We start from the raw sequence: 13,307 nt of genomic DNA on the forward strand, positions 1-13,307 counted from the left end.
TAGAAAATCAGCAGAACTCACCTGGACCTTATTTTGCTCTGCAGGTTTCTGCTTATTCTTCTTGATCGCGATGAGCTGGTCTTTGGCCTTTTTCAGGAGTCCGACTATGCGCTTATCTGGCAAAGGATGTTGCTCTGGTTGCTTCACTATTAAGGAGACAGGGAGCGGGTGTTTGCTTGATGGCTGCCCTGGAAGGCTTGATGTCTGCTGGTTGGGCGTGCTTCGCTTCTCTTTGTCCTTTTCCACATTTTCTGCTTCTGCTACTTTCTCAGACAGTCTGCCTTTTTTAGGTGGACGACCTTTACCGATCGAACTGTGATGAAGGCCACGCCCGTCTGAGGAAGCAGTGTCAGAAACGGTTTCAACGGATGTTGATTTTTTTCTCCCTGGGGTTTTTTTTGGTGAAAGGTGTACGACGCCACCGTCCGAGTCCCTCTTATCCACCCCAAACAGGCTGGAAGGCGGATTGGGGGAATCGTCTGATACAACTGTCTTATTTCTCTTCTCGAAATCTTTCCGTCCATCTCTTTTGTTTTCCTTCTCTTTCTCCCGGTTCTTCTCAAAATCGTTTTCTTTTTCCTTTGGGGCTGACTCTTGGGGAGCCTTTTCTTTGCCTCCTTTGCCAGCTCCTCGTCCTGTGTCCTGAGCACTAGATGGAAAAGCAGAGAAAAGTGGAGAAGGAGCAGAGGGTGGCGTCGACAAAGATGGGGTTCCATTAGTCCCTCTTCTGCTCTCAGGTGTTCCTTGTGCAGCAAGATTCAGAGAAACACCGGGGAAGGTGCTGAAAGGAGCAGGCACTAAGGCACTAGTGGCTAGTGGACCGGACAAAGAGCTGGAGTTCCCGCTGGAGACGGAGCTGGTCAGCACAGACATTTCAGATGTGATTTTCCCTACAGAAATATGGCCTCCCATTTGGCTGCTGCGTCTGGTCATTGAGTGTGACGGAGACCGAGTATTGCCGCGATGCGCCGCAGAGACCGGTCGTCTCCTATTGCGCAAGTTTTGAGTGGAAGTAGAAGAATTCTGGTGTGGAGAGAGAGAACCGGGGCTGCTTCCAGAAGACGAAGGCAAAGTGACAGATTCAAATATTCGAGAGTGGGCCTCGCTGGGTGTGAAGCGTGGGGCCCGAAGCAACGGGCTGCGCTTTGTATGTGGTGAGTCGAAGCGGGCTGACGAGGGGTGCTGGTGGTGGGTGTGAAGGGGGCCGAACAGACGAGTGCCCGTGCCTGCTCCGGCGCCTGGCAGCGGAAACGCACCTGGAGCGGCCCCGCCGGCTCCTAAAATGCCTTGGGGCAACAACCCCACGTCTTCGAGCGTGAGAGGCGGGGGGCGGAAATTGTCAAATATTGGTTTTCGGATGAGGCCCTCCTTGGCGTACTTAGCAGAGGAAAAGCAGGGCTGCTTAGGGTTGGACATGGAGGTCCAGCGGAAAGTGGGCTCCCTCAGAATGGAACGGTTTCGTTTGTCTGACATGCTGGAGAGCACGGGTGAGCCGGGGAGAAAGGGTGGGATAGGGTGGGGCATCCAGGATGGCTGCGGGAGGTGTTCACTGATGGCAGCTGAGCTGGAGGAACTTGATTGGGGAGGCTGTGTGAGAGTAAGAAGAGAAGAAGGAGGAGGAGGTGATGAAGGAGAGGAGGCTGTGGATGAAGCTTGCTGGGAATTCCCAATTGTAGAGGAGGGCATCAGCACTCCCGTTGGTGGGCTGATAATCGGCTTTTTAGCCCTGGTGGCGAGTCTCTCCTTGACCCTCTGTTTGTGGCTCCCCCGACCTACCCCCCCTTGTGCCCTGCGGCCTCTGCGACTCCTATCCAACAGCACGTGCTCGGGCTCTGTTTCCGACGGGGGAGAGAGCGGTTGGGACTCGTGCAGCAAACTGGATTCCCTCTCCCCGTGAGAAGATGGGGAATTGTCCTCCTGATCTGACAAAGTCTGAGTGGCCTCAGACGCTTGGGAGTCGCAGGACGAGTCGTCCAAGCTCGGGCTGCTAGACCTGGAAGACTCCGCAGAGGAGAGCTGCGAGGAATGCTGCGACACTGCACTCGAGCCGCAAGACGGCGCGCTGCTGCTAAATCTCCCGTTGGCCGTGTTGGAGCTGCTGTTGAGTAGACTAGGAGCTGCTGATGGGGCGGCGTGAATAGGCGCAGGAGATGTCGTATGAGGAGGCGAGTCAGTAGGAGCGGTCACGCCACTGCTAGCGGTGGCAACCGTGACCGAAACAAGTGCAGGAGAAGGGGATGAGGAGGTGGTAGACGGGGTCTGAGCAGGTGCAGAAAGTGCTGAGGCGGGCGTCTCTAACCGCGGGATCTTCGCGAGAGTTGTCGAGGTTCCAAAACTGCCCTCATCCTCAATGAAGCGCTTGGGGGTTTTGATGATGCGGAGGGAAACAGTGCTTACTACGGGCATGATAAACTGCCGGATGTTTTTTAGTTGGGTTTTTCGGATCCCAGCGTCGGTGGATGAGACCACGCTGCCCCCTGTAGCAACGGCCTCTTTCTCCATGCGCTTTTGTGCTCCTTTCTTGGCACGCTGCAGGAGCTGTTTTGCGATGGTCGCATCGGTCCGTTTGGAAGGGGGGACTATTCTGACGGGCTTTACGTGTCGGGGGCTTTTTCTGAGGCCTACTGGCTTACCCAATTTAGATGGAGAAGGGGAAGCAGCTGCACTCGAAGGGACTTGGTCATCAGACCCATCTACATTCTTCAGTGTAGCCTGCTGACTCGCGAGCTGATCCACGCCGCTGTCTCCACCTCTTCCTCTAAATGCTTTATGTTTCCCTTCCCCACCTTCAACCAAGGTACACAGCTGTGCAGCAGTTATAGCTTTCAGGCGCTCGGCCGAAGGTGGCCGGCCGGGCCTGCGTCGGGGGACACCAGGCAAAGTCTTGAGGTGTGGCTTCAGAGGGGTCACTTTAGTCTCTGTTAGCCTCTTCAGTTTTTTAACTTTGGATTCACTCCGTCCACCTTTGGAAAGCCTGGCCTCCGCGTCGTGAGGCAGAGCAGAGCCCGCTGGCGGCTTTTTTGCAGCCTTTTTGTCCTTTTCCCCCTCCGCGTCCACACCCAACTCAGACTCGCCCACCCGACTGTCCTCGTCTGCTGCATGGTTTCCTGAACTCCAAGCTTTCTTGTTGCTTGAAGACGGGGGTCGACCTCTTCGCTTCTCTCCAGTCCCAGGTGGCCTCCCGGGTGTCCTTTTCTCCTTTTCTACTGACAGTTCGGGACCCTCGAGTTTGGCCTGCGTAGGGGAGGGAAGGGATGAGTGTGGTGATAAACTTGCAGCGGGTTTCTGAGTAGTCAGAGCCCGTGGGGGGCGGCCTCTGGGCTTCTTCTCCTGTGTGGGTGTGCCTGCTGAAACAAAACATTAAATTAGTATAAAATGTCAAATACAGACAGTACAGTCTTATCTGCATATTTTAGAATCTGTTTTTGTTTTACCTGAAGAAAGGCCTGATGGACTTTGTGCCTCTGTGTGTTCAGCAAAGGTTCCAAAGCCCAGAAAAGGTTCTTCCTACAAATCAAAACAAGAGAAGATAAATGTCTTCTGATAACACTGAAATAATTAAAATTGTGGTAAAAAAGTAATAAATGATAAACAAGTTAGATTATTGATCTAAAGGCCACCAACAATTGAGTTATCCTTGAGCTATTGATCCTGACAAATTACTCTGACTTTTAGAATGACGGGCCTTCAGCTGCAGACAGTCTAGTTTAGCCGTTTGACTTATGGCTGGCTAAGTGTCTGTCTGAATACCCTTTCTTGAAAGTGAAGACTCCTCATTGAGGAAAATGACCTTGTTGTAACTGGGTGTCACCTCTGAGAAGGATATTAGAATTCAGCAAAGTAAAAAGGAGAGTAAGTTCCTTTATTATCTCCTTTAGCACAGGATAACCAGACCATTTTTGAAAGAGAGAGCATAATCTAATTTCACACTTCTGTCCAGTCGCAACATTGAAAGCAGAAGTGATAGTCAAAATCATTTATGATTTAAGTCCAAGACGCACGGAGGAATAGAAGGCATCGTGGCAGAATACTTTGTTGCTTTGGTGCTTTAAGTGTGTGTTTTGGTAGGGAAGGAAAGGCAAAGATAGAAGGGATTTTTTATAACTTTTCTCATTTAGAAATACAACACCCCGTGACTACAGCTTATCAAGATTGAAGACATACAAGAACCTAACCTCTGGAGAGGTTGTAGATGGATGGATGGATACACAGACAAATAAAGAGATAAATGGATACACGGACAGATAACGGGATGGATGGATGGATGGATGGATGGATGGATGGATGGATGGATGGATGGATGGATGGATAAAGGGATATGGATGCACAGACAAATACAGGGATGGAAGGATGGATGGATAAAAGGATGAACAGATGAATATAAGGGCGAATAAAGGGATGGAATGGATGGATGGATGGATGGATGGATGGATACACAGATGGATACATGGATGGATGGATAGATGGATACACAGACAGATAAAGGGGTGGATGGAGGGATGGATGGATGGATGGATGGATGGATGGATGGATAAAAGGATGAACAGATGAATATAAGGGCGAATAAAGGGATGGAATGGATGGATGGATGGATGGATACACAGATGGATACATGGATGGATGGATAGATGGATACACAGACAGATAAAGGGGTGGATGGAGGGATGGATGGATGGATGGATGGATGGATAAAAGGATGAACAGATGAATATAAGGGCGAATAAAGGGATGGAATGGATGGATGGATAAAAGGATGAACAGATGAATATAAGGGCGAATAAAGGGATGGAATGGATGGATGGATGGATGGATGGATGGATGGATACACAGATGGATACATGGATGGATGGATAGATGGATACACAGACAGATAAAGGGGTGGATGGAGGGATGGATGGATGGATGGATGGATGGCTGGACGGATAAAACGATGGATGGATACACAGACGGATAAAGGGGTGGATGGATGGATACACGAATGGATAAAGCGATGGATGGATGGATGGATGGATGGATACACAGACGGATAAAGCGATGGATGGATGCACAGACGGATAAAGCGATGGATGGATGCACGGACAGATAAAGGGATGGATGGATGGATGGATACACGGACGGATAAAGGGATGGATGGATACACGGACAGGTAAAGGGATGGATGGATGGATACATAGATGGATAAAGGGATGGATGAAAAAAGGATTGATGGAAAAATGATGAACAGATGGATACACAGATGAATAAATGGATGGGTGGACGGATGGATGGGTGGGTGGAAGAAAAAAGAATGGATGGATAAAAGGAGGGACAGATGACTACACAGACAAATAAATGGTTGGTTAATGGCTGTCTGGCTGTTCGTTTAGTTATAAAATAAAAATGTATTTCAGCTTTTTCTGAAAAAACACTCTCATCTATGTGGATGGTGATGGGCATTCTTCTCGGGGCAACAAGTGTCAGAGTTGTTCTCCTTTTGCATCGGTCCAGTCTTGTCCTACAGCTTTCATCACTACTTGCAATCAATACCTCCGGAGTGGAGGTGTGCATGTCACTTCATGATGTTTATTTATAGAAATGTGTGGGGATGCAGTTGAGGTCTTGCTGGCCCAGTTTAGAGAGCAGCTGCTATCCAAGAGTGTGCAAATGACTACATGCTCACAGATTTTGCAGATAACACACATCATCATGAGGACGCCAAACTGCGCCTGACACACACAATATGGAATCTAATTTAAATATATGTAAGCTATAAGCTAACCTGAAAACTCTCATCTGTTCTATATATAAACAAATGGCAATAAGAAACTGTAAATACTGCTGTCTATCCTGGCAGGAGAAACTGATCATGTGACATTCCTTACAGTGAATCTGCATCAGTTGTTTCAATGAAAGCTTCTCTCTCCTCATGTTAATAAAGCATCCTCCCCTCTTTGAGCAAGTGGCTGCTCTTGGTTGGTGCTGTTGCAGAGCTGAAAAAGGGGGCGGAGCCCCAACAGACAGCACTGACTTGCTGTGATAGTGCGAGTAGCAGTCAATGACATCACAACATGCAACGCTAACAGAAAGTGCTGCAGGAGCCGCTGACATGTACATGAACTCAAATCAAATCAAAAACGCTAAAGGAATTTTTAAAAAGTGACACATACATCTACATAAACACCTCGGGTATGAACCGCAAATCAAGATGTAAACAAGCAGAACATGGGACTGAGGGGAATGGGGGAGGGGGCGCACAAGAAAGGCAGGCGGGCAAGCCAGTGAAGAAAGGAGGAGGAGAAAAAGAGAGGAGGAGGCAGCATCTTGACCACATGCAGCATCGCTACAGAACAGGACTGCAGTCGTCTCCATTTGAAGGAGGGTTTTCAACATTCTCATGCAGAAGTTCGATCAAATTTAGCAGTCTCACACACACGGCTCCCCCTCGCCTCCTTATTCCTGCTCCCCAAAAACGTTTTCAGTCACTCCCTCGTTGCTCGCTCACTTCTTGCTTCCCGCCCACTAGCTGCTGAGCAGCAGCATGTGAAACACGAGGCTCGCCACAAGCTCAGTGGCAGGAAGGCATGGGGAGGTAGCGTCAAGAAGTAAACAAATACTGTAGTAGACTAACAAGGTTGAAGGTTGTGCCACCTTTTCCTCAGAACAAGGAGCTAAAAACCTGCTACGCTGGGAGCATATTTCATTTTTGCCGCTTAGATCTGCTGCATTTCATCTGACCTCATTTGACAGAAGCCACCAACAGATAAGTGAGAAGAAAAGCAGAATGATTCATTAAGGGAGCAATACAGTAATATCCAGATGAAGCAAGGGGCTGTCCCTGCTACTTCTGAGATGGATGAGAGTTTAGTTTCAGGGTACTTTTTCCTTTCATTCTGACGGAGCATTTGCATGAAGCTAATGGGACTTTCAAGCCTCCAAACAGAAAGAAATCTAAACACCTAAAAAATTGACTGACAATTTGCTCGCAGGACGGGGAACCTCCTCTTCCAACAACTTGCACAAAAGAAAAAGAAGACAGTCAGTGAACAAAGACAAACAGGAAAACTGTCAAATGTAGGGATGTGTCCTGCTCTTACACACAGTCAAGTATAGATTGACAGACACCCACTAGCACCCATCTCCCCCCGCCTCCATCCAAAGAACCGGCATGTGCTAAAGTTTTCATCAAAACTAAGACAAAGAAAAACACGCCTGCATCTCTTGCAATGAGTAAAATAAAACCTGAGCAACACCTCCCACCCCTTCCAACGACACATGCAGAGGTGAAAGCTCCTAGCCCGCTTGCCCTCCTGCCTGCCTGCTGCAGCAGAATAAAGCCATGGATGGAGAGTCTGTGACTAATTCTCCACCCAGTGTTGCCCCGTTGGGAAGGGGTTGGGTTGGGGGGGTCGTCCTGCACCCTTTGATATCCTTCCCTGCACTCTTTCAGCCATGCACACTTTGTGGGAGCTAAGATAAAAGCAGACACAAAGCTTCCTGCTCCGGTCCACATGCTGTCTTGCGGATGGTTTGGCGGGTGTGGGGGTCTTCCATTTAAATAGGCCAAACACCTGCTGGACTAAGCCCCCTCTGCTGCTGAGGAGAAGACTTTTTCTCAGATGGCAGAGCAGAGATGTTGAGATTGATATATCTATTAAGTATTTTTTTTAAGGACAACAAAAACTTTGTATTAATACGAGAGCAAAATAATCCCCCAAAAAGAGAAGACACCGAGGTTCACATTATAACAGTGGACAAGTGTGCACCAAACAGATAACTATAATTTGTCAGATTTTATTTTTAAAAAGTACATATTTACACTAACAAAGCATACAAATGCCTTTATTTAAAAAAGCAACAGTGAATGAGATCCCTTTTGAGACACCCCCTCCAAAGGCTTAGTAATCCATTTCAAAGTGGCAGCTGTCAGAAGAAAAGTCGCTCCTTTTCAGACAGAGATGTGTGTCTGAAGTGGATTCTGTTTTCTTTTTTTTTCTTCTGGCAGAGGAGGGAGGGCTGGGTAAGTGTCTGACTGACACAAAGTTTGGAGTAACCAGGAGCTCAGTAGGTTGCACAGGAACATACATCTCCAGTTATGCTACACGCTAGCAATGAAAGAAAGACCTCCAAATGATGCAGATGCATTTGGAAACACTATTATTAAGCATTTTTCAGATCAAAAGAGTTCAAAGAGTAACATAATAATTGAAAGTATCCAAGTTTTTAACACTACTGTATTTTTTCCAAACAAAATTAATGTTCTGCATCATATTATTTCAGTTTGTCAAAAGTTTACAAGAAAAAGATAATTTAATGCGTTGTCAAGATTTTGAAAAAAAAATGTTATTATCAATGTGTTATAATACAGTTACTAACATTTCAGATTTATTTAAACGAGAGGAATCATGTACAGAATCCCAGAGTAACTTTTCCATTTTACATATTGATAGTTTTGCATTAAATACCAATTCCAATAAAAAAAAAATCTGTTTTGATGTGTTTAACATGTTCTTGTAGTATTTTCTCATTATGGAGGACAAACATAAAAGAATTTAAGATTAAAATTGCTTTTTTTTCCTTTTTTCAAACCATGGCAAATCAGGTAAAAGCGGGTAAAAAGTGTGATTTAAAAAGGTCTCCCTGCTCCGCTCCATTCTGATGCATCCACCTGCAAACAAATAGATTCCATTTCTTCAATTTCCTCGTCTTAGATGGCTCAAAACTGTGTGGTTGGATAGCTCTGATATTTTTGTTCTACGGCTAATGTTAGCTTAGGGCTGAGCAGGGCTGTATGCTAGCAGGAGAGAGTGTAAACAAAAGGATGCTGGGATATCAGTGGAGCTTACTTCCTCAGACGCAAATTTCTAATGAACTCCTACCACTCTGCACAAATTTTGTCCAAAAAAAAACAGGTATTCTGGTTTTGGCTAAAAATTGCTTAATCACAATTAAAAGACCTATGGAAAGAATAAATTTAGAAATAAAAATGCTACTAAAAATATATAAAATTAATCAAAAAAACATACTTATATATCCTTTTTATATCCGTAATTTACATGGTTTGAAGATTAAAGCTCAAAATGTATTTTAAAATATAATATCTGTTATTATCGTCTTCAAAATACATTCTCGTTTCATTCTAGAAGAAAACATCTCGTCGCGCTGCTTTTTGCCAAATAAGTGTCTGTCTGAGCTCAGATTAGGAGCACCAAAGCTGCTGGTAAACATCCCCACTCTGTGTACTCCCACTGCAATGAGCGCATGCTGCTCATCACGAAGGAGGAAGATGGTAGTTCGCTAAGGCGAACACACCCCCACATCACACGGCCCGTCAAAGAAGGGGCTCGGTGTTGTTGTAGCCAGCCCTGCATGCGCACTGTCACTTTACTCCTCCGGTAGAAAACGCTCGGGAAACCGCTGCTTCGATGGCGCTTGCACACACAGTGCAGAATGTGGCGATGAATCAGACGTCACCAGCAGGCGTTATAAACCCGATATTATTATAGTACTGGTTACGTACTGACTGTGTGATGAAGGGGAAAACATGTCCACCTCCCATTTTCCTATGCATCAGCAATAGCCCCGATGGCTAGCGTGGCGTAGTGCGTAGCATGGTAGCGGTTGTAGCTTAACCCTAAGCAGGAATTGAAATTAAATCGTGTGAGCTCTTAACCCCGATGCTTTGGCTGGCTTTGTAGCGCTGCGCTGGCCGGAGGTAAACACGCCAAACCCCCTGAAGCAAAAACACAACTTTGACATGCTCCGACAACGGAATAATGGTGTGATCTGTAGACAGCTAGCATGCATGCTAGCCAAGAGGCTATGTTGGCTAATAAGAGTCGCTAGAAGGTTGACACCTCAACGCCAAGAGTTAGCCATTGTGCTCGTGCTGTTAGTGCCCAGTCATTTATAAAGCTTGTCTAAACCAAATCCGATCAAATGGACAATGTGTAACCCCCAGGAGCCGCAGGCGGACGCTAAGTTTACGTTAGCTCACTACAAACGACAACATTGGAGCCTTGCTTCCTTTCATTTGCATTGGTTTCAAAACATCTTTTTCGCGTCCCTTCTCCGTGGTGTTACACATAAAATCATTTTAGTTGGAGTCGGGACATGCTTGATGCTTATATGGGACGCTAACTTTTACAGAGTCCAATGAATTTGGAGGCAGTGCATGCGAGTTGCTAACTAATAAGCCAGTTGTAACGGCTTTGATACGCTTTAATAAATAGCTAGCCAATTATAGCAGAGGTTCGTCTTAAATAGACATTAAATGATCAGCTAAATGCACTAAACCCGGCATCTTTCTGCTGTAATCTAGCTAGCAGACTATCGTTAGCACCGCTCCATCCAAACTGTGTGGATGTAGCAACTGAGAGGAAAACTTTCCTGCTTTTTTCAACTCTTGTGATAAAATAAAATACATTTGTTGTGTTTATGTTGAGCCTAAATAAAGTTCTTGCTGAATTGCGTTACTGTAGAGTTTTGGGCCAAACAACGTAAACTCCAAGTTAACAGAGCATCCTGCCAATGACAAGTTTGTGGTCCGTAGATGATGGTTTGGGAACCGCAACCGAGAACTCCTCTTCCCATAGGTAAAGAACGGTCCTCATGCTGAGCTGTGCCGCGCGTCTTTGTACTCGAAGCTCCCGGCTTGTCTTATGCTTACCTCCGCACTGCTTGAGTCGCTCGATTCCCCCAAAACATCCCGAAATTTCTGCAGGTTGCTCCCGATGACCGAAGAAACCTGTAGTGCCGCATCAAACCCAGGTCCAAGTCCAGCTGTGTTTGACTGGGCTCCCGATATAGTCCGCAAAGAGGCAGTAACCCGGGTTCGGCCCGCTCTCTTCCCGGTACCGGAGTTGCTGCTCCCTCCGGGCCGAGCGGGGAACCGCCACCGACAGCTGTGCGCCATTTTACACTCTGCCTGTCTGCCCTGCAATCAGAGATACCTCGGTGGGCGGAACCCTAACCCAGCACTCCACATAAACAACCTCTATCACAGTGCTGCGCTCTCACTGGACTAGTCATCGCTATTCATGGTACAGGGCGGAACTGACGAAACCCCAACAATGCCTTTTCGTAGAGGTCTTATTCAGGTTCAGGGGCTATGCCCGGGAAAATAATCCTGTGTTTGAAAAACAAGAGAATTCAGACGGCTTCCTTTTTGTCTTTTAAATGGAAGAGAGGTAATCTCATACAATAAAAAGTTAAAAAATGTTAAAAGTAGATTTCCCTATTGTAAAATTAGTTGCAGTTCTTACAAGTTATTGGGTAGTTATTAGTTACAAGGCATTTTCTGAGGGAAAAAAACAGCAAAAACCAAAATTAAAATGTCAGATTTGATTGTATGCACCAAGGTTAATTTCATTTTAAGTTTTTTCCTGTTTATTACTTATGGAAAATCTGCCAACAATTAAATGTGTCAATTATATTTCAAAGCTTTTTTTTTTCAAAGACTGCATTAATTTGGTATCCAATGTAACCACCTCACACATACACTTAGACTTTCACACGTACAGACAAAAATGATTTCAACCAAATATATTTGGAATAATTTTCATTGATCCAAAGAAAAATACCATATTCTCCTGTTTTACGAGGCATTCCTTGACTTACTGACTGTCGCCAATTTCTTATCCTTAAGTCCAACTATATTTTTATCAATTGTAAAATCAAATGTTTTTTAATTATAATTTTGTATTTTAAGCCAAAATCAATAGCCTGTGTTGTTTTATTTATTTAATTTTTTATAGTTAAAACCCCATGAGTTCTCGCACCCAGGTGTGTATACATTTGTTCTCGCATTTGACCTACCCCCTGGGGGAGTGGTGAACTCCAGACACAGCTGCACTCTGGAAGAATTTGGTGATTTAAACCACTTACAGCCTCTTACAGCTGCAAGAAGCAAACGTTAGCAGTGCAACAAAATTGGCACACAATATCAGAGCTATTCTAGCTCTACAGTTTGAAGCCAGATGCCAACTCAGATGTCAATGTGTCTATTTGTCTGCAAGTGGATGCATCAGAATGGAGTGGAGCATCCAGAATCAACAGCCCTTTCTCCAGGTCTCTTTTTCCTCAGCAACTTTATCTCCCAGTGGAACGCCAATGCTATCCAAACTTGACTGAAAAGATAATTTATTCGTGTTTGCCCCAAGGCTTTCTTTTTTTATGTCAAGCACGTTGTTGTACGTGTTGGAACACCTTTTTTTGGGAGGCGTCCAAAAGGCATCTATAGCAGATGCCTAAAGCAGTTTTTTGACCCTTTTCAAAAATGGGAAAGCACAAATTCGGATCATGAAGTTTCTGACTCTAGTAAGGGTGATCTCCCTTTTTACATCAGCATCACTGTAGATGTACCAGTCAGAGAAATCAAGTTGCTTTTGTTTTCTGTGTATACATGTACTGTGTTTTCTTCTCCTTCAAATGTGGGGATAAAATGTCTTTTACAGGGACATGTTTTGACTGCTGGTCTGTGCCTGATCAAAAAGACAAACCCTCTGATGTACCAGTAAGTTTTGTCTTTGTTCTCAATTCATGAGCAGCCCAGACATGCTTCAGCTACTCCCAGTGTGCAGTCCTGTACTGCTGGTACCTGCTTGAGTGTGAAACAAACAGGACAAATTGTAAAGGATCTAATACCTTATATTGCTAAGGCACTTTTTGAAAACACAAGAAATAGCATAAGGTCATGAAAAAATAGCAAAAGTTTTAGAGTGCTTTCAGCTAAAAGCACTTAAGCCTAGGGTCCCCTTTTTGATGCTGTACTTTTTGCCAAAATATATTAGAAATAAAGTGATTGTAGATTATTTTATATGTAGTAAACACAATTTCTACTTACACTTTTTGAGATTTTTTTTTCTGAAAAATTGTTCATTAAGGGAGGTAACATGTTGGCATTGCAAAATAACATCTGCACTTCTTGGTAAACTGAGTAGGAAAGAAACAAAATATTTCCAGATAAACTTAATGTTATTGTCAAGAACAACATCAGACACATTATTATTTGAATCAGATTTAGCCAATTTTCAAATAACAAATTAAAATGTTTTTGGAAGTCACAATTTTCAGAAAAACATGCTTCAGTGAGTCAAATTTTATTGCTATAGATGAACTGTCTAGAAGTGCATCATCTGTAATAATAGACGTGACCCATTATCCTTAAGGAGAGCTGTAGCTAGACAAAGCATCTGGTCCATGGCTGCCACTGCTGCTCCCTTGGTGGGGGACATGGTTTGGAGGTGACCGGGCACTAAGCCTCTTTTATACATTCTATCATCGTCCACATGAGAACATCTGAGCACAGGGAGCTGCACGTTAAAAACATA

The 13,307-nt window shown here is 45.0% G+C and overlaps 1 protein-coding gene across 4 annotated transcripts in view; it reads right to left on the minus strand.

The window, feature by feature from the left end:
* Positions 1-10,922, minus strand: part of kmt2a (lysine (K)-specific methyltransferase 2A) — a 38,658-nt gene extending 27,736 nt beyond the window's left edge. For 3 of the 4 annotated variants that reach the window (XM_024276776.2, XM_024276779.2, XM_024276775.2), the window contains exons 1-3: positions 10,646-10,922; positions 3,435-3,507; positions 22-3,347 (exon numbers count right to left, since the gene is read on the minus strand). In XM_024276776.2, the coding sequence (XP_024132544.1) occupies positions 22-3,347; positions 3,435-3,507; positions 10,646-10,891 (3,645 nt within the window). In that variant the 5' untranslated portion in view covers positions 10,892-10,922. The remainder of the gene's footprint in view (positions 1-21; positions 3,348-3,434; positions 3,508-10,645) is intronic. The other variant, XM_024276778.2, reaches the window with a different exon arrangement.
* Positions 10,923-13,307: the final 2,385 nt, after the last annotated feature.

This window comes from Oryzias melastigma, linkage group LG13, assembly GCF_002922805.2.
Source record: "Oryzias melastigma strain HK-1 linkage group LG13, ASM292280v2, whole genome shotgun sequence".
NCBI lineage: Eukaryota > Metazoa > Chordata > Actinopteri > Beloniformes > Adrianichthyidae > Oryzias > Oryzias melastigma.